Source organism: Panthera leo, chromosome D1 (assembly GCF_018350215.1).
Source record: "Panthera leo isolate Ple1 chromosome D1, P.leo_Ple1_pat1.1, whole genome shotgun sequence".
NCBI classification, from domain to species: Eukaryota; Metazoa; Chordata; class Mammalia; order Carnivora; family Felidae; genus Panthera; species Panthera leo.
In genome coordinates this window covers 87061244-87082322 of record NC_056688.1, presented here as the reverse complement: position 1 = coordinate 87082322, position 21079 = coordinate 87061244, and the positions used below count along the sequence as shown (strand labels likewise).

Here is a 21079-nt window from a genome sequence, read left to right as displayed (position 1 = left end):
AGCAGGCTCCAGGCTCTGAGCTGTCAGTGCAGAGGCGGACGTGAGGCTTGAACCCATAAACCATGAGATGACCTGAGCCATAACACTTAATCAACTGAGCCACCCAGGTGCCCCTCATTTATTTAACTAAGTAAGTTAATTAAGTAAGCTCTAAGCCCAACACGGGGCTCAAACTCACAACTCTGAGAACAAGAGTTACATGTTCTACTGACTGAGCCAGCCAGGCACCCATTTGCAAATCATTTAGATGACCTATTTAAGCTTCTGTTTAAGGTCTAGGTAGCAATCAACAGGATAAAAGATGAACAAGCTGTTAAAAGTGAGAAAAAACACAGTAATTAACGTGAGCCTCTGAGCCAAATACAGATGCCAGTTTCCATGGATACATTTTTCTCTTTCAACTACTGCTAAAGGTATTTGCAGAAAGAGTCTTAACTTCCATTTAATACCTTCTCTATCCCACAGACTGAGTCACTCTTTGGCCATTATAAATTAAACATATCTAAGCCGATTAAAATTTTTATTAATCACCTGTACTTGGTCAAATAACTTTTGTTTTCTTTAAATAATTGTTTTAAAAAATATAAACCTTCATTTACAAAAGTAAAGCCTTTGGGTTATCACAGCTTGTTTGAAATTTTTAAAAAGGCATTAAGCCAAAAAAAGTCTTAATCCACAATTCAGCAGGTATGTTAACCTCTCAATCCTTCAATTTCTTTAAAGTCTTCTGGCACAGTAACAAAGACAGGTTGAATACTCCTAATACACCAGAAAAGCACTACAATTTGCCCTCCATCTCACCTCTTTGATTTCTCCGACAAGTTTGATGGCATGGTCATATGTTGGGGGATCTTCACTTAGCTGGACACTCAAGCAGTCCCAAAAAGCTTTATGTACAATATCCTTTACTCTCTTCTCCAAGCTGGAAGCAAATGAAAAAAGGAAGAAAAAAAAAATCAAAATATTTGAGGCTCGAATCACTTTCAAAAGCACAAATTCTATGGGTTTAGGGTGAGAAATTTTAAAAATAATTTAGATGAAGGAAAGATTTCCCAGATATACTTATACCAGTCACATATGCTATTTTTAGTTTAGTGATTTATTTCAGTAAGTACCTCACTGGACAGAATAACTTTCAACTAATTTCACAGATGACTTTAGACCAATTAATAGCATATAAGGGGTCATATGATAAAAGCATACTGGAAAGTTCAGAGCTGTTTTCTTAATTTTCCCTGTTACCAGAAAGTTTCTTAAGATATTTATGATTAAGTAGTTTAAGATAACAACTCAGCATGTATATAGGCTGAAGGACTTTATTTCTAGAAAATACCCTATTCCTATATGATATATGAGACAATTATTGAATTAGGTACCAAATTAACAACTAACATATAACATCTCATTAAAACCGGTCTCTAAGAGCACCTGGCTGGCTGTTGGTAGAGCATGATCTCAGGGTTGGAAGTTCGAGCCCCATGTTGGATATAGAGATTACTTAAAAATAAAATCTTAAAAAAAAAATCTTTATATTGTAAGAGCAAAACAGGTAATTCTTCATTCTTAATGTGAAAAAGTACTCTCTTTGCAGAACATATAAGAAATGCTTGTAAAGTTATATTTAGAAGACTCACGTGGGCGACAGTATAGCTTGGCAACCCAGCAGTCATTCCTCCTCCCTCCTTGGTTAACAGAATCCCAATCTTTATCATGACACCTTTTTTTTTAAATTAATTAATTTATTTAGAGAGAGAGAACATGTGTGCACACACACGCATGAGCAGGGGAGGGGCAAAGAGAGAGGGAGAGAGAGACAATCCCAAGCGGACTCCCCACTGTCAGTGCAGAGCCCAACACAGGGCTTGATCTCATGACCAACAGATCATGACCTGAGCAAAATCAAGACCAATAGATCATGACCTGAGCCAAAAAATCAAGAGTTGGATGCTCAACCAACTTAGCCACCTAGGTGCCCCATATGATGGCACTTTTACAATTATAATGAGCAATGATTTTTATTATGACAATACATTTTAAAAGACACATTTTACAATCAATAGAGTTTAAGATTTGATAGGATATGTACCAGGTGCTAGGGATATAGAGAATAATGCATAATCCTTTGTCTTTGTAAAGTTTATAATCTGGTGAAGAACACTAGTAAACCAACACTAGGAAACCAACAACTATAGTATGATGTGATAGTTACAAGAAATGAATGAAACAATACAATGAAAACACAAGATAGGACACTAGGCCCTATGCAATAGGGAGAAGCTAACATGAAAGGTTTCCACAGGAGATTTCCTAGACCTTTTATTTAGGAGCAGTAGTCCTGAGATCAACTTTCAAACACTAGTAATTCTGAGTATAGACATTTTATTTTTTTAGCAACTATATACAAAAGGAAAAATACATTTGAATATACTGACATCAAGTGGAGAAGACCTTTCCAGAATTGGGAAATGGCAGAGTTCCACTAAACAAGGTAACTCAGTAACCACCTTACCTGTCTTCTGGTAATTCAACTGGTTTAATCCGAAAGTCTCCATTTACTACAATTTCATGGGCTAGAGCCATGTTAGCAACTCCTTTCGCTGTATCTAGAAGTTCTTCTACTGTCACAAATCGAGGAGGACTAGCTGTAACAAAACCCAGTGTAAGAGATTCGCTTCTCTAGATTAAAATTCCTATTAAAGTAAGGAGAAGGCAGTGGTTCTGGTACCAGCTAATAACTTCAGCTATGCCTCTATTTATGAAAATATTCTGGCAATTTCCAACAACAGAATTTTACCTATTTCATTTTTCTTTTAACCTGGAGTCCCAAAAGCAGAGACCATTTCCAATTCTCAAAATATCTGGACTTTTTACTTAAGACTGGTCAGTGGAAATGATTAAATTAAATGGAGACAAACTTTTAAAGTCACAGACTATCAAATTTCCCAATACACTGAGGGTTGTTTTCTGATCCCTTTGCTTTCTGTCTACCCTAAATTTTATTTAAAAAAATTTTTTTTTAATGTTTTTATTTATTTTTGAGACAGAGAGAGGCAGAGCATGAGCAGGGGAGGGGCAGAGAGAGAAGGAGACACAGAATCCGAAGCAGGCTCCAGGCTCTGCGTAGTCAGCACAGAGCCTAGCGCAGGGCTCGAACTCACAGACTGTGAGATCATGACCTGAGCTGAAGCTGGACGCTTAACCGACTGAGCCACCCAGGCGCCCCTATCTACCCTAAATTTTAAAAAGGAGACACCAGATTTAGGATTTCCTCATTTGCTCCCATCAGCAGTTTATATTTTGCTCCACCACTAATACTGTGCCAGGAATGAACCTTGTCAAATTAAAATTTCATCAAGTAGTCTAGGGTACCAGTGCTATTCAGAGAATGCTAAAACCACTACCCTGTATAGGATACTAAGAATGTTTTATAACCGTAATTTGAAAAGCACTGACCTGGAAGAGGACTATATTAATTTTCTGTGATGGTGATAAGATCTGGGCTTAAAATGAGATAAATAATTTCCTAGTTTGCACAGGGTTTAACAATTATGAAGATCTTAGGTTAGTAAAAAATTATTTTCCTTCCTCTTTACTTTTTTCTTTTACTCACAAAAAACAACAACAAAAAAGGAACCAAATCTAAGAGCTAGTCATACCCTGTTTGGTAAAAATCTTTATCCAGTCACATAAGGGGAAGTTGGGAACACTCAACAAAAATCCTTCTCTGTATTTCCACAGACTACTAATAAAAATACTAAATAAATAAATAAATAAATAAATAAATAAATAAAATTTGCTCCATGGATATTGGCAAAATATAATGAATATATAAAAATCAGAGCCCAGATTGACAACCTCATAATACTGAGAATTTCTATTTCTGCCAAATTGATCTACTGATAAAACACAATCCCAGTTAAAATCCCAGCAGGCTTTTTGTTGAAAATGCCAAACTGAGGGGCGTCTGGGTAGCTCAGTTGCTTAAGCATCAGACTCTTGGTTTCAGTTCAGGTCATCTCACAGTTCATGAGTTCAAGCCCCACATCGGGCTCTGTGCTAACAGTGTGGAGCCTGCTTGGGATTCTCTCTCTCCTCCTCTCACTGTCTCTCTCAAAATAAAGTAACCTTAATAAAAAAATGCCAAACTGATTCTCAAATTTACATGGAAATGCACAGGACCTAGACAAGTGGAAACTATTTTGAAAAAAGAATAAAGTTGCAGGACTTAAACTAATTTCGAGACTTACAATAAAACTGCAACAATTGAGACAGTGTGTTTCTGGCATGAAGACAGATATACAGAGCAAGTGAACAGAGGACCTAGAAATAGACTGATACATACATACATACACACATACGTGTACATGTGGTCAATAAGCAAGAAATGGTGTTGACACAATTAGCTATCTGTATGGAAAAGAATGATCCTCAACCCTTACTGAACAAGATAAGTAAAAAACAAATTCAAAATGGACCACAGACCTAAATACAAGAGCTAAAACTGTAAAACTTCTAGGAGAAAGCACAGGTGAAATCTACCTTGAGTTAGGCAAAATTTCTTAGAGTAAGATACAAAAAACTCAACATAAAAGAGAAAAAAATTGATAAATTGTGCTTTACCAAAATTTAAAACTTTTGTTCTGTGTAAGACTCCTAAAAAGAATATAAAAGGCATGCCAGATAGGAGAAAATATATGCAAAACACAAATATGATAAAGGACTTGTATCCAGAACATATTAAGAACTCTTATAATAATAGACAACCACTAAAAAGTAGACAAAAAGTCTGGACATTTCTCTCAAGCAGATAGATACACAACAGGCCAAGAACAGATGCTCAACATCATTAGTCATCAGTGAGAGATAACAGAAAATATACATATTGTTCTCTGAACCTGGTTCCTGGCACAAAACTCCTAGAACCCTTATAATTTCCTAAGTGATAAGAACACTAGGTGCATCTCTTGTTTTAATATTTGGCTTTTGACCCCCTCCCTAACACTGGGCTCCTAAAACCTTTCTTAATCCCTAAGTGATAAGCACTAGCAGCATATTTTGTTCTACTGAGATGACTCTGAGCTCCTGGATGGCTTCTGGATGGGGGTGGGTCACTAGAAAGACCAAGCCATGATTAGAAGGTTGGAATTTTCAGCCCTATCCTCCAGAGAGGATTCCATACTTAGGGCTGAAAATGGAGTTAATAATTGATCATGCCTACATGAGGAAGCCTCCATAAAGTCCCAATAGTAGAGGGTTCAGAGAGCTTCCAGGTTGTCCAACACATCCCTACCAGGAGGGTGATGCACCCCAACTCCATAGGGTCAGAAGCTCCTGCACTCAGGACCCTCCCAGACCTCACCCTATATATTTCTTCATCTAGCTCTTCACTTTTATTTATCTTTTGAGTTCTGTGAGCCACTCTAGTAAATTAATAGAATTTATGAAAGGGACACTAGAATCTCCAATCTATAGCTGGTTGGTCAAAAGCACAGGTAATAACCTAGATTTGTGACTATTGTCCAAAGTGGAGGGATGGGTGTGGGACTAAGCCCTTCACCTGTGAGATCTGATGTTATCTCTGCATAAATAGTGTCAGAATTGAGTTGAATTATAGGAATTCAGGTAGTATCACAGGAAATTACTTGGTGGGGGAAAATGACCCCACACATTTGGTGGCCAGAAGTGATCTACTCTATGTGAACACTAAAGAGACACAGGCACCCGGGAGAAAAACACAGGAGGAAGGACTGGGTTTTGCCCCACACAGGTGGAAAATTGTAGGTTTTTTCTTTTATTTTATAATCAGGGAAATGCAAATTAAAACCACATTGAGGGGCACCTGGGTGGCTCAGTTAAGCGTCTGACAGCTCGGGTCATGATCTCATGGTTCTTGAGTTTGAGCCCTGCGTCAGGCTCTGTGCTGACAGCTCAGAGCCTGGAGCCTGCTTCAGATTCTGTCTCCCTCTCTCTCTGCCCCTCCCCCGGCTCACACTCTGTCTCTCTCAAAAATAAATAAACATTAAAAAAAAAAAAAATACCCACACTGAGATACCATTACATACATACTAGAATGGCCAAAATTAAAGAGACTGATCATACCAAGTCTTGACATAGCAGCAGAGCAGTTGGACCTCTCAAACAGTAGAAATAAAAAATGGTACAGTCACTTTGGAAAACAATCTCTTGGTTTCTTATAGAGTAAAACATACACTTATCACATGACCCAGCAATCCCACTCTTAGGTCTTTACACAAGAAAACTATGGCCCTATGAAGACCTGTACTCAAATGTTAATAGCAGCATTCTTCATAACAGGCAAAATCTAGAACTAATCCAAATGTCAATCAACTGCAGAATGAATAAATAGTATAACCATACAATGGAACACTACCCAGCAATAACAAAGGAAGAAACTGATACATGCAAAAACACAGATGAATCTTAAAAGCATTATCCCAAGTTAAAGAGTCAGATAAGAGACTATATACAGTATGGTTCCATTTATTTGAAATCATAAAAAGGGCAAAATTATAGAGATAGAAAGTAAGTGGCTGCCAAAGGCCAGAAGACAGTGGGAAAGATTCACTGTCAAGGGGCAGGACTGTGGTAGTAGCGACACAACTGTAAATGCATTTGTCAAAACTCAAATTACACGCTTAAAATGGAATTTTATTATATATAAATTCTACCTCAATAAAGTTGATTAAAAATTCAAAGGTGGGGGGCACTTGGGGGCTTACTTGGTTGACCATCGGATTCCTGGTTTTGGCTCAGGTCATGATCACATGGTTTGTGAGTTCAAGCCCCGCATTGAGCTCTACGCTGGTGGTGCGGAGCCTTCTTGGCATTCTCTTTCTCTCCCTCTCGGCTCTTGCTCTGCTTGTGCCCTCTCTCAAAAAATAAACTTAAAAAAAATTCAGGGGAGCCTGAGTGGCTCAGCCAGTTAAGCTTCGGATTTCAGTTCCACATCAGGCTCTGCACAGACAGCACAGAGCCTGCTTGGGATTCTCTCTCTCTCCCTCTCTGCCCCTCCCCTGATCATGTTCTCTATCTCAAAAATAAATAAACATTAAAAAAAAATTTTAATAAACTAAAAAAAATTCAAAGACATTTAGCAGGAATTTGCTATATATATATACTATATACTATATATACTATTAAATACTATTAAATTTATTCAAGCTAATATTTTCTGTTACCATGTATCAGAAAATGGAACTTTCACTGTGATATATCAACATCAAACGTCAGGAATTATTAAACTGCATAGAGTTCTTATCCCTTTTAAGATTTTTTTTTTTTAAAGTAATCGCTACACCCAATGTGGGGCTCAAACTCACAACCCTGAAATCATGAGTAATGCACTCCACCAACTGAGCAAGCCAGGCATGCCAAGTTCTTATCTCTTAAAAAGAGATTCAGGGGCACCTGGGTGGCTCAGTCAGTTGGGTGTCCGACTTCGGCTCAGGTCATGATCTCGCGGTCCGTGAGTTCGAGCCCCACGTCAGGCTCTGTGCTGACAGCTCAGAGCCTGGAGCCTGTTTCAGATTCTTTGTCTCCCTCTCTCTCTGACCTTCCCCCGTTCATGCTCTGTCTCTGTCTCAAAAATGAATAAACATTAAAAAAAAAAAAATTAAAAAAAAAAAAAAGATTCAGAAGGACCACCTGGGTAGCTCAGTCGGTTGAGCGTCCAACTTCAGCTCAGGTCATGATTTCACAGTTCATAAGTTCAAGCCCTGTATCGGGCTCACTGCTGTCAGCCCAGAGACCCCTTTGGATCCTCTGTCCCCCTCTCCCTGCCCCTCCCCCTCTAGGGATCTCTCTCTCTCTCTCAAAAATAAACAAACATTAAAAAAAAAAAAAAGCCCCATCATCAGGGCTTCCAAGTTTGGTTTTGACCCTGGTTTTGCAAAAATCTTCAAATGTCTAATCATCTTAAATTTATGAAAATAATAGAAACACGCCAAGTTTTCACAATTAATTTACCATTTTTCAACAATTTAGGGCATTTGGGTAATGATAAATACACAGTGTTTTTATGCTACCTAGTCATGAAACACAAGGGACAGAGGAAGGAAGAATTTCAGCTCCCTCCAGACTCTTGAATGTGACCTTGAACAAGTCATTTTAAATCTTCCACAGCCATTATTTCCTAATATGCAAAAAGAAGATAGTAAAACCAAAGGAATGTTCCATAGAAGATGAGACTCTTCCAAATTATACACAAGTGTGTTCTCATGATTTGGGGCACACTTGGGATAAAACAGCTTGTACCAAGTGCTAAGAACATGAGACACCAGGAAGAAGAAAATTTACAGAGCTGTCCAAGTTAGAGACTAATCAAACTTATTAATGAAGGATACCTGATCAAAAAAGCTAAAAGCTACAATTCTAAGATAGGATCAGGATAGGTTACAGGTCTACATACACAGAAACTGGTCACTGCATACTAATTACAGGGTTGTGGGTGGGATTTTTTGTTTTGTTTTGAGAATTCTCAAATTTACCAATTTCATGAGAACACAAAGATACAATTTAGTGGACAACATGGTTTCACTTCAACTTGTGAAGAGAACCTGTGAAGAGTTGTAATAAGAGCCATAAAAAATGGTAAGGTCACATGTATTTTACTCTGGAATTTATTTTACTATGCAATATAAAGCTAAAGCTGCTGCTGATTCCCTTATAGCATTTGTGCACTGATACCCTGTTAAAGAAACTGAAAACCAAGTAAACATGCCCTTTGGGAAGCTGGTGAATAGATTCAAAATAAAATGAAAACCTAATTCAGAATGTTCCTACTCTCTACCTTTCCTTACTGAGTTGTTCTGTAATCTGAGAAGTCCATACACTCTAAAGATACGCTTCTAGTCAGACAAGTGGTTGGACATTTATGGATGGCAGATGGCAAATGTCACCCAAAACTACTATAGAGGGAGCATAGTGAAGCAAGGGTAAAGTTTATCCACAGAACTTACTGCACTGTAGAAATTGCTTGTTATTTTGTCTTCTTCACTACACTGCAAGCTCCATGAGGTAAGAGACCTTGTAGGCCTGACTCACTGCTGTATCCCTGATACATAATATTCATTCAATAGAAAAAAATATTGTTTTTGAGAGAAAGAGAGAGCGTGCAAGTGGAGGAAGGGCAGAGGGGGAGGCAGAGAGAGAGAATCTTAAGCAGGCTCCATGCCCAGCACTGTCTAGCAAGGAGCCTGATACGGGGCTCGATCTCACCACCCTGGGATCATTACCTGAGCTGAAATCAAGAGCCGAGTGAGCCATCCGGGCACCCCGCATTCAATAAATACTGACTCACTGACTAAACACAGAGACACTACAACTCAAAGTCTAGTCATGAGCTTTAAAAATATAGGAACTTAGGGGCACCTGGGTGGCTCAGTCGGTTAAACGTACGACTTGGGCTCAGGTCATGATCTCACCACTCATGAGTTCGAGCCCTGTGTAAAGCTCTGTACTAACAGCTCAGAGCCAGGAGCCTGCTTCGGATTCTGTGTGTGTCTCTCTCTCTGCCCTTCCCCTGCTCCCACTATCTATCTCTCTCTCTCAAAAATAAACATTTTTAAAAAATGTAATAACTTACGGGCAGCTGGCTGGCTCGGGGTTGTGAGATCAAGCCCCATACTGAGTGCGGAGAGTACCTAAATAAATAGGCTTAAAAAAAAATTAAGAACTTGTGCCATCCATTTATCTAAGGATGACTGGGATATACTAATTAAACTCACAAAGACCTGATTTAATAAACCAAAATGCTAAATGGCAAATATTAACTGGGATAACAATGTGAAGTTTTTCATCTGAATACAGCATCTTCTACTGGTCAAAAGGTGATTAAACACCAGAACAGAACAGGCTTTGTGAGCAGAGTATATGGAAGTAGAGAATCTCAGGGGAGACATTAATTTGCAGCTCACTGATCTTTACTTTTAGAGATGTAAACATCTCTATGTTTACAGAACAGATTATCTTTTAGAATCAAAGCACCATCTCAGACTAGTGCCAGCCAATTCCTACAAGGAAGCCACTCGTCCTTTTTCAATATTCTATATCACTTACTGAAGGTTCTGCACCCAAATCCCAATGTGTACAGGGGCGGGGTGAGGTGCTTCCCCCCAACACTACCAAACAGTTGTCAGAAACCAGCTGGGTGTCCTACAATTCAATTGAGTTTTGACACTATCTACCTGGAGATACTGTCAGACCCCACAGGTTAAGGGTTCAGTTCTACAAAACTGCCCTAGTTGCAAGTCCAGGCGGTCATGGGTGCTATAGACCAGAGGTTCTGATGACTCCCTCCTTGGGTTTGATTTGCTAGAGTGGCTCCCAGAACTCAGAGAAACATTCTACTTACCAGGTTTACTGGTTTAGTATAAAAAGATATAACTCAGAAGCAGCCAGATGAAGAGATGCATAAGAGCAAAGTATGGGGAAAGGGTGCAGGGCTTCCCCGCCCTGAGGGTGCGCACCACTCTCCCAGCACCACCCACTGTGTATTCACCAACCTGGAAGCTCTCCAAACACAGTCCTTTTGGGTTTTTATGGAGGCTTCATTATATAGGCATGATTGATTAAATCACTGGCCAGGGGCAATTGATTCGACCTCCAACCCCCTCCTCTCCCCATGCTGAAGGCTGGGGGATGGGACTGAAAGTTCCAACCCTCTAATCACAGTGCTGGGTCCCCTGGCAACCAGCCCCCATCATTAGGTTACCTAGGTGCTTTCCAAAAGTCGCCTCATTAACATAACAAAAGACACACTTATAGCACTTAGGAAATTCCAAAGGCGCTCTTTGCCAGAAACTGGACAAAGACCAAATATATTTCTTATTATTAATCACAACATCATAGTTACCAATAGCAATTCTACCCTTAAAATATTACTCTATTATAACTTGCAAGACTAAAGGTTGTCTCTTTGCTATTTACATTTTAATTTGTAGAATTCCAGAAGGGATTTTAGAGTTACTAGAAACTCAGTAGCTACTCATTTACACAGTTTGGAAAAAAAGTCTGCAGAGATGATTTCATACTTTATAAATTCTTATTTATGCTGTACATGTACAGTGATGCTTCTTGATGTGGCCCCCAGGCTGTGGGGCCTGAGCTTTACCACAGCCCTGTGCCTACCTATTACTATAAGGAGAAAGAGCAAGGAAGCCAGAGGAATATTTTAGGGCACTGATTTTATATTCTGTTTTGGTATGGACTTCTATGAGAATTTAATTAAATCTTCCATAACCTTCTTCCTAGAAAAATGCATATGCACACAAATGTTGATAAACTTTTTTGGCTGTTCCTGGATCCCCTAACACTTAATCATGGGTCCCAGCGTAAGGACTCTTGCCTTAAGGACATACCTACATACAGTCGAAGATAATGAATGTAGTCTAGTGTTGGCTTGATATTAATTTGGAGTCATGCCATTAGACTGACAGGATGCCAAAGGCAAAGCCATCAATTAAAGAATGACTAAAGATCTAAACCAAAGGTCCTCCTTTATCAGGAACTGTAGTGATAAAACCATCATGTTGGCCATCTGCATCCATATTACAGCAATCAGTCCTGGTATCTTTAAATGCAACAGATGACATGTAGTATTAACAATATTTATTGAACATTTATTAGATGCCAAGCATTGTTCTAAGTGCTTTACATGAATTCATTTAATCTTTACAACCATCTAAGAGATAAGTATATTTTCCTCATTTTAAAAATGAGACAACAGGGGAGGCTGACTGGCTCAGTCAGTAGAGCATGTGACTCTTGATCTCAGAGTTGCGAGTTCAAGCCCCACATCAGGCCTGGAGCCTACTTAAAAAATAATAAATAATAAGCAATAAACAAACAAACAAACAAACAAACAGAGATGCCTGGCTGGCTCAGTCAGTAGAGCATACAACTCTTGATCTCGAAGTTGTGAGTTCGAGTCCCACATCGGGTACAGAGGTTACTTAAAGATAAAATCTTAAAAACAAATAAATAAAAAGTAAAAAAATAAAAAATAAGTAAAAATGGGAAAACAGAAGCTTTCTAAGTATACATATTGGAGACCAAGAGGACCAAAGGTCGTATTTGCTTGTAGTGAGGTCTTTGTACACTTTGTGTGCTGGGATGAACCTAGCAGTATATCCATCAAAATCTATGTGATACTAAGCCACAATAAAATGGGGCCTACTAATGTTTGCTATAAGAATACTATGTTGAGGGGCACCCGGCTGGCTCAGTCAGCAGAGCATGTAATTCTTGTTCTCCGAGTCGGAGTTCAAGCCCCATGTTAAGTAATTAAGTGTACTTAATTTAAAAAAAATAATAAAAGTGAAAAGAATATTATGGGAACTAATAAATTACCTGAGAAGGGCTTTGAACATTTTAAAAGAAACACACCTCAAACCCAAAAAATGTTCATACTTCTTTCAAATATGCAGAACTACCCATCATCTACACTTTAAAGAGATAACATCAGCACTGACATTCTTAGACTATGACACTCCCTCTTAAAACTTTCATTTTTTGGACCCACTTCAAAAAGCTTAAGTATTCTTAATAAAAGACAGGAGTTGGGGCAACTGCTGGGAATATTGTGGAAATTGCCACCCTTTCATCAGTGAGGCCCGCTCCCAGTCAGGGATCTGAAATGACTTCACCATACATTCCGCAAACTGAATCCCCTCAACCTCGTGGGAACTAAGCCCCCAGGCAGTGAAGTTAGGGTGTGGTGACCTCACTCACATTCAAAACCTTTTTTAGCCTGCACGAGCACAGTCCTGGCTGGAACCTGCCTGAGACTTTTCAAATGCTTTTTTAATTAAAGCTACAATTTGCACTCCACCCTCCTAGTTCTCAAAGCAATTCAGAGAAAGTGGAAGGTCACTGACACTAGAGGAAGACAGAAATATTCTGGACATTATTCTAAAACTTTAATTTCTCAAGCAACTGAAAACCCACAAGTGACTAGGCTGCCAGTTGAGAAACTTGCTATTCTTAAATGCTGGTTATTGGCAATGTTCTCATATGATAAGAACCCAGCTCAGGGTCACAAGTATAAGGAAGCCTAATCAAAATATCACCTGAAAAACAATGATAATATTCCTTCTAACCAAAGTTAAATTTGCTTACAGTGAGGTCTTTGCATTCTTTGGGTGCTGGGAGGGCCCGACTTTATATTTTTCTGTAAAGCTTCATCAGAACCTTCCACAGCATCTTCAAGGCCTTGTTCAGAATCACTTGATTTTGATTCTCCTGCTTCATTTATATTGGGCTTGTCAGGGTTTTCAGACATTCTCAATTAAGTTTACTCACTTTCCTAGGAAAGAAAAAAAAAAGTGAACCAAAATGTTCTAGCTCTGTTACTAACTGGCAGTTGACTCTGGGCAAATCATTTATTCTCTTTGGGTTTCCATTTCTCATGTGTAATAATGAGTGGGCTTGCAAAGATCTTATCCAGCTATCATATTCTACCTCAATGATTAAACAGATACCTGTAAAATGACACAATTTATCAAATTCATGGACCTGTACCTCAGACAGAGTGACAGGTTTGAGTATTTTTGTCCCACTCCTAAGTCAAAACCAGGATCTTACACTGTTGGAAGATAACACTATAAACTGCCTGCTTCTATTTTGATCAAAGAGTGATTCAATTCAATTCTTTCCTCTCTTTCCTGAGAGCGGAGAGGAAAAGCCTTTGGAAATCATGCTTTTAACTTGGGCTTCCAGTTGAATACACTGGACCATGGAGCTGGTTCTCTGATCCTGTTATGTGGATAAGATACCTGGGGCTGACACCTAGAAGGGAGAAGCATATGAAGCATTTAGGAATAACGTATGAGGCCAATATTTTTATTAACTTGTCAGTCGGCAGGAAAAGATGATAAGTAGGAAGTTGCAAACAACCACGATGTATGGGGTTGGGTGGGGTTTTAATTTTTTTAGTTGCTGGTTAGAACAGGAATCATACTTAACGTGTTGGTTTGGGCCAGTTAAAAAAGGCCTGGAATACTAGCCTCTTTTTACCATACAAGTTTTTGTCAAGTTCTTTTCTCCCCGAGTTTTTTTCCTAGAGTTTTCTCTTCCTAAGGTGTTCCTAATTAAGGGAGAAGACAGACACAATGTTTCTGCATTCACAAGAATACTGCAAATAATTAGCATTTGTATCATCAACACTTGGAGATCACAAAACATTTTCATAAACGCTAATTAGACTTTATTATACACCTGGAGGGTAATCCAGGGATCAAAAGAAATGTTGGCAGCTCCGAAAAGGTCTGGCAGACTCTCTTTTGCCCATTAGACAGAGAAGAATCATTTGATATAATTATCTAAAATTTCAGATCCCTCCATTAAATAGAATGAAGTTACTGGAATTGACATTTCCAGGCCTGTATTATTTTTTTTAGGCCTGTATTATTAATATGAAGGTTTCTTTAATACAGTTCCCTCTTACCTTCCAACATCCCACTCCAGACACCCATCTCCTCTGTCCTAAATCCTATCAGGCTCTGGAAATGCTCCAAGATCCAAAAGACAACATTGCCAGCATATTCTCTGAGAAAGGACAAACAAATACACTTCTAATTTTATCCTCTTCACATGCTGAGAATGAGCTCAGAAAGGATGAAGTAACTCATTCTGCAAGGAAGGCATGCTTTCTGGGTCTCTAATACTCAGCTCAGTAAACTAACCCCATCCTTTTAAGATTCTGCTCAAGTCCTACTCCTCTTAGGACACTTCCCCACAGTGCGTGCACCTTTCTCTGAACTCTTGTAGGGCTAGTTGCTGCGTGTCTAGCATGCACCATAGCCTTAGATCCAATTCAAAATATACTTATTTAAATAGGTCTGGAGGGGGAGACATGCTTACAAGGAAACAGAGCGAAACTGAAGCCTTGATGGCATTATGAAACCACTAGGGGAACATAGTAGAGGGAGAAACTGATTCTGCCTGTAAGGAGTTGGGATAACCTTCCCGGAAAAGGTGACATTTGAGCTGTTTTTTTTTTTTTTTTTTTTTTTTTTTTTTTTTTTGAAAAGAGCAGGATTTCGTCCAATTAAAATATGTCCGGAGTGGGAGAGAAGGTGAAAAGGGAAGCATTTCACTCAAAGGGCACACGTGAAGGCACACGAAAATAAACAGAAGAACAAGTGGCAGGTGATGAAGAGGGAAAGATGAGTTGGGGCAAGATTGGAAAATTGCTAGTTTTATTAAAAACAACGACAACAACAACAACAAAACTCTTCACCTAGATTTTTAACTTCTTAATGCCCAAGACCAACCATATTTCCCACATATGCTCCATCCGTATATCTTCCAGATACCCAGTAAGTGTTTGTTGACAGCTGTGTCATCTCTGTGATGTCAGCGTGTGTGGGAAGGATGGGCGTTGGCCTCAGACATACCTGGGTTCCGATTCTGGCTCTTTGCTAACTGTGAAACTTCAGTTTCCTCATCTGTAAAATGCAGCTACCCACTTCTTCGATTTGGGGGAAGATCAGACGACAGAACGTGCATAACAGCAGCTGGCACACTACAAGCTTTCCACAAATGGAAGCTATATTTATAGGGCTACAGGATGCAGCAAGGAACCATTTATTGCTTACAGCGTGCTCATTCATTCAACAATCACTAACTCCTGCTCCGCCTCAGAAGGGAACCGAGGGCAGGAGGATTCTCGCACTTGCCCTAGAGACCTTCTATCCGAGCTACATGCCGGGCCCCAGCTGCCACAAGAGACTCCCCACCAGAAAGGGTCTTTCAGCAAAGTAAAGGGGGTCTGTCCACCGATGCCGGGAACCGCTTCCTCTGGCACCCAGTGTCACTCACTCTCAGCGTCCAGATTCCGTTGTAAACAACTGTTCAGGCCGGCGAGGGAGTGGCGGGCCAGCAGCAAGCGATGGAAGCGGGGTGCGCTTTGAGCACGGCCTCGAGGGGTGGGACAAAGGCCGTCCTACGCCGCAACACGCCGCCGTCCCTGCCACTCCGTCGCCTCCACCCGACAGCACCGGGACCCGACCTCCCCGGAGGAGGCGAAGAAATGCCTGTGGTTTCCACCTCACGCCTCCCGTGCGGGCCCCGCAGGGCTGCCAGCCTCCGCGCCCGCTTTCCTCACCTGCCGCGGAGTCGGCGTGCTCCCTCCTGCCGCTCGGGCCGGGAATGAGGCGGGAGGAGGCGCGGAGCGATGAGCGGCGAGCACGGGACGCTTCAGCCTCTGTCCTTCCGAGGCCGCATCCCTCGCCGCGCTGAGGGCCGTCCTCCCTACCCGACTCCGGTGGGTAGCGGCCAAAGCGGCCGTTCCTCAAGCGTCGGGAAGGGGGAGGCAGCCTTTTAGCCGGGAGGCGCCCGCCCCACGCAGGGCGGCGCCATGTTTCTGTACGGAAAGGCGGGAGGCGCGGCCCTGTCCGGACCCAGGGTGCTTAGTGAGAGGTGGTTCAATCTAGGAGGCGCCCTGTTTCCGTATGTAGATGCGAGAGGTGGGCTCCGGGTCTGCGGAGGGGGCACAGTGGGCGGTGGCTCGGGACCTGGAGGTGCCCGCCCCACGCAGGGCGGCGCCATGTTTCCGTACAGAACGGCGGGCGCCTCTGAGAGAGTGTAAGGCGGGAGAGGAACGCGTGGTAGAGCTGGCACGGAGTCTGTCAAGTGAAAGAAAGCGATAGGCCGCTCATTCACAACCGCATTCAAAGCCTTCCCCGCCCGGGTTTTCAAATTTAAACATTACCATCATGTCTTCTAGGTGCACATAATTTATCATCCTCCTCTAATTTGGGCTAAGAAACAAACAAACAAAAAAAAGTCACGCCCACCACCTAGGTAGCCAAGCCTCACTTTAATGGCACAGACTCATTTTGGTTTTGAGGTCATCTCTTTTATCCAAGCGGATGCCACACTTGTCCATAGGAAGAGCGAGACTTGAGTCCTGAAAAGACGCCAGGCAGGGGGCAGTTTCCATGAGGGTTCCACTTGGTGTAGGTACAGAAACAGTAAGCACTTTGGGCGTTTTATGAACTGTGTTTTAGAAGGGAAAAAATATCATGCTTGAATGGATAAAGGAAATATATTTATATATTTCCATATATGTATATATGGAAATATATCCATATATTTATATTTATATATATCCATTTATATCCATATAAATATCCATATATTTATATGGATAAAGGTATATATTATACAATGGAATACTACTTGGCAATGAAAAAGAATGAAATCTTGCCATTTGCAACAATGTGGATGGAACTAGAGGGTATTCTGCTAAGTGAAGTCAGAGAAAGACAATTATCACGTTTTCACTCAAATGTGTAACTTGAGAAACTTAACAGAAGACCATAGGGGAAGGGAAGGAAAAATAAGTTACAGAGAGGGAGGCAAACCATAAGAGACTCTTAACTACAGAGAAAACTGAGGGTTGATGGGGGGGGGGGGGAAAGGTTGATGGGTGCTGGACATTGAAGGCACTTTTTGGGATGAGAGCTGGGTGTTGTATGTAAGTGATGAATCACAGAAATCTATCTACTCCTGAATTCAAGACTACAATGTATGTGAGCCAACTTGACCATAAATTTTTCAAAAAAAAATTCATGCTAAAACAAGCTTGTTTTAGAGCTTCATCTCCCTCCATCACAGGTAGCAGGGACTATGCTTATCTTGGTGCTGGACTAGTGGCTGCTCCAAGAAAACCATGGTTTTCTCACCTTGTAGCAAACTATGTGAATAGAAAGTTTTGGGGCCAGGGTCGTTGGGTGGCTCAGTTGGTTAAGCATCCGACTCTTGTGTGTGTGTGTGTGTGTTTATTTATTTTTGAGACAGAAAGAGACAGAGCATGAGCAGGGGAGGGGCAGAGAGGGAGGCACAGAATCCGAAGCAGGCTCCAGGCTCTGAGCTGTCAGCACAGAGCCCAACGCGGGGCTTGGCAAGCTCATGGGCTGTGAGATCATGACCTGAGCTGAAGTCCGACGCTTAACGCTTAACCGACTGAGCTACCCAGGTGCCCCAAGCATCCGACTCTTGATTCAGCTCAGGTCATGATCTCATGGTTGGTGAGTTCAAGCCCAGCATGAGGCTCTGTGCCATCAGCTTAGGATTCTCTCTCCTTCTCTCCCTGCCCCTCCCCCGCTTGCTCTCGTGTGCGCTCTCAAAAAATAATAAATTAGTTAATTAAAAAATAGTTTTGGGGCCTAGTCTTAAAAAATAAAGGCTATGTGATTGTTCATTTGTAAAAATGCTTTAAGACTGAGCATAAGTCATGTATGTCCTAAACCAAATGAAGGTAATAATTAAGTCTCTCACCTGTAACCCATAAAACTCATTAAATTTAAATAACTAGAACAAAGCAAGATGAAGTGAAGTTAGTGCTGTCAAACAATATTTCTAAATAGATCACACCCGGGCAATTATTCCTAAAGTGTTGAAGGCTGAGTGCAATACAACACCCTCATACCATTCACAAACTAGCACGTTGGGTATTTTTTCTTAAATACACACACGCATAAAAGTCCTCGGATGAGGATTCACTTTAGAGAAAAAAAAAAAATCCTTAAAATACTCAACTAACTGGAACAAAGATTCACCAAGAAAACATTCAGTTCTCACTTCCAAGTCCAGACTAATATACCATTAGTCTCTAGTGGTTCTCAACCCTAACTACATCCTAAAATCTGGGGGTGTGGAGGGTTCTAAAACTATCATCTGAAATTCTGGGGGTGATGCCAAGGCAGAACTGTTAAGCTTTCCAGGTGATTTGAACATACAGCCAGGCAAGAACTACCTCCCTAGGGAGACCCACCCTCTATGTCCACACACCTAGTGAGAATCCACTACCTTCTTTTAAGGATTAATATACAGTTTTCACTTGTGGAGGGGATGTTGTTACACTATCAAAACTATTGATTTGACTTGCAGTGGCTTACTTGTAATCTTCTGATATATTTGGTTTCCTTTAAATATTAAAAACAGGGGCGCCTGGGTGGCTCAGTCGGTTAAGCGTCCGACCTCGGCTCAGGTCATATCTCACGGTCCGTGGGTTCGAGCCCCGCGTCAGGCTCTGTGCTGACAGCTCAGAGCCTGGAGCCCGTTTCAGATTCTGTGTCTCCTTCTCTCTGTGACCCTCCCCCGTTCATGCTCTGTCTCTGTCTCAAAAATAAATAAACATTAAAAAAATTAAAAAAAAAATATTAAAAACATACTGACACCTTCTGTGATTTTTTGGGTTGCAAGGACTGGAAACTCAAATTACCTCAAAATAAAGGGAGTTCACTGAAAGGCCACTTAGGGTTTTGAAAAAGAAGCTGGCAGCTGTTCTAGAAATCAGTACTATCCTATCAACTCCCCTAGACACAAAGGATCACTCTCATCATACCTCTGCTCCTCGCTGCAGTCTCCTGTACTCCCTTCATAAAACAGACTAGCTTACTTTAATTGTTGCTCCCTAATTTGGATTTTTCTATACAGAATTTCACTGCCCAAGCTGATTTTTATGCAAACTCAAGTCATTTGCCTATAGGTAAGCTGTCGATCAGTGCTTAGCCCTCTTCTACCCAGCTAGGGTAGTGGTAAAGCTCAGTTTCCTAGGCATCAGGTTGTGTAAGTGAGGATGGGTTCCCAAGAGGTTATCCTGGATGAATAAATGAGGGCACATAGCAAACAACATACAGTTCTAGTGGTACAGGAGGGCTGCCCACAGTATTCAGGGTAGCACAGAACCCACAGTTTAAAACTTTGACCATGCAGTAAACATGACCAATTTTTCTTAAAACCTTATTCTATTCTTGCTTATGAAGGTTGAGGTAAATTGTGGTCTTGCTAGATTTTCCATGGAATTATCATCCCATTAGAATGCTGCTGCTTCTAGGACCACAACTATAACTAGGAAGTTCTGCCTTCCCCTGAAAGAGAGATGGTAGTTTTGTTTGCCAAATAATCATTACGTGCAAAGGTTGCAAGTCAGTACACACAGTTTTGCTCTGTACTAATGTACAGAGTCTCTAGATTAGTGGTTCTCAACCCTGACTACACCTTAGAATCTCCTGGGCGGGGGAGGGGGCAGGCAGGAGTTCTAAAACTATCATCTGAAACTCCAGGGGTGATGCCAGAGAAGAACTGCCAAGCTTTCCAGGTGATTCCAGTGTGCAGCCAGGTAAGAACCACCCCCACACTCCCCATATGGTCTCACTGCACTTTCAGTAGTTTCACACCTAAATCACAAACAAGCTTATCTTCTCTTTTTCACTACACTGTAAAGAGAGTTACCTTCCCTTCTTGCCTATGAAAACAAAGCCAAAAAACAAAAAACCTCACAAGGTTAGGGATCACAGGTACATTATAGAGGAGTCCTCAACTTTCTCCCATTTAAAGACTAGTATCAGTTATAGGTTAGAAAATAAAAGATTGACATGCCAGCATATTGGCTCGTCATTTGAGTCTTTCCTACCTCTATTTTTCAAAAAAAATTTAAGTAATCTCTATACCTAATGTGGTTCGAACCACAACCCTGAGATCAAGAGTTACACGCTCAGACTGAGCCAGCCAGGCACTCCTCCCTACCTCTCTTTAAATGTAGGCAGCAGTATCTCTAAGTAGATAAAATTTAGTTTCATTTTATTCAATGTTTATTTTTTACAGACAAGACAGAGTACAAGCAGGGGAGGGCAGAGGGAGACACAGAATCCGAAGCAGGCTCCAGGCCTCTGAGCTGTCAGCATAGAACCCAGCGCGAGGAGAAACGGGAAAGATTCAAAAGAACATATAAATTAAGAGACTTACAAAGCTCATTAATCAATTGCAATTTATGGACTTTAATGGATCCCTATTTGAATAAACTGTCAAAATCATGTGAGATCAGAAAATGTGACTACTGAATGCATATTTGATGGTATTAAGGAATTGTGGGTTTGTGTGTATATAATAATGATACTGTGGTTAGTTTTTTAATGTCCTGTTTTAGCTACACATTCTGAACTTTTATACATGAAGTGATATGTCTGAAGTTTGCTGGGGTGGGAGCAAAGAATGCATGGGGGTATAGATTAAATGAGATTGGCCATCAGTTGGCAATTGTTGAAACTGG

The 21079-nt window shown here is 40.8% G+C and overlaps 1 protein-coding gene and 1 long non-coding RNA gene across 10 annotated transcripts in view; one reads left to right on the top strand and one right to left on the bottom strand.

Annotated features, from left to right (window-relative positions):
* The window catches only part of TCP11L1 (t-complex 11 like 1), a 31973-nt gene extending 15758 nt beyond the window's left edge, over positions 1-16215 (bottom strand). For 2 of the 9 annotated variants that reach the window (XM_042906539.1, XM_042906545.1), the window contains exons 1-4: positions 16127-16210; positions 13138-13324; positions 2510-2642; positions 802-922 (exon numbers count right to left, since the gene is read on the bottom strand). In XM_042906539.1, coding sequence (XP_042762473.1) covers positions 802-922; positions 2510-2642; positions 13138-13300 — 417 coding nt within the window. In that variant the 5' untranslated portion in view covers positions 13301-13324; positions 16127-16210. The other 7 variants (XM_042906541.1, XM_042906542.1, XM_042906540.1 and 4 more) reach the window with 7 other exon arrangements.
* LOC122200790 lies at positions 16198-20858 on the top strand. The gene is made up of 3 exons (XR_006193932.1): positions 16198-16285; positions 20094-20149; positions 20635-20858. It is a non-coding gene; the product is annotated as an uncharacterized LOC122200790 (long non-coding RNA).
* Positions 20859-21079: the final 221 nt, after the last annotated feature.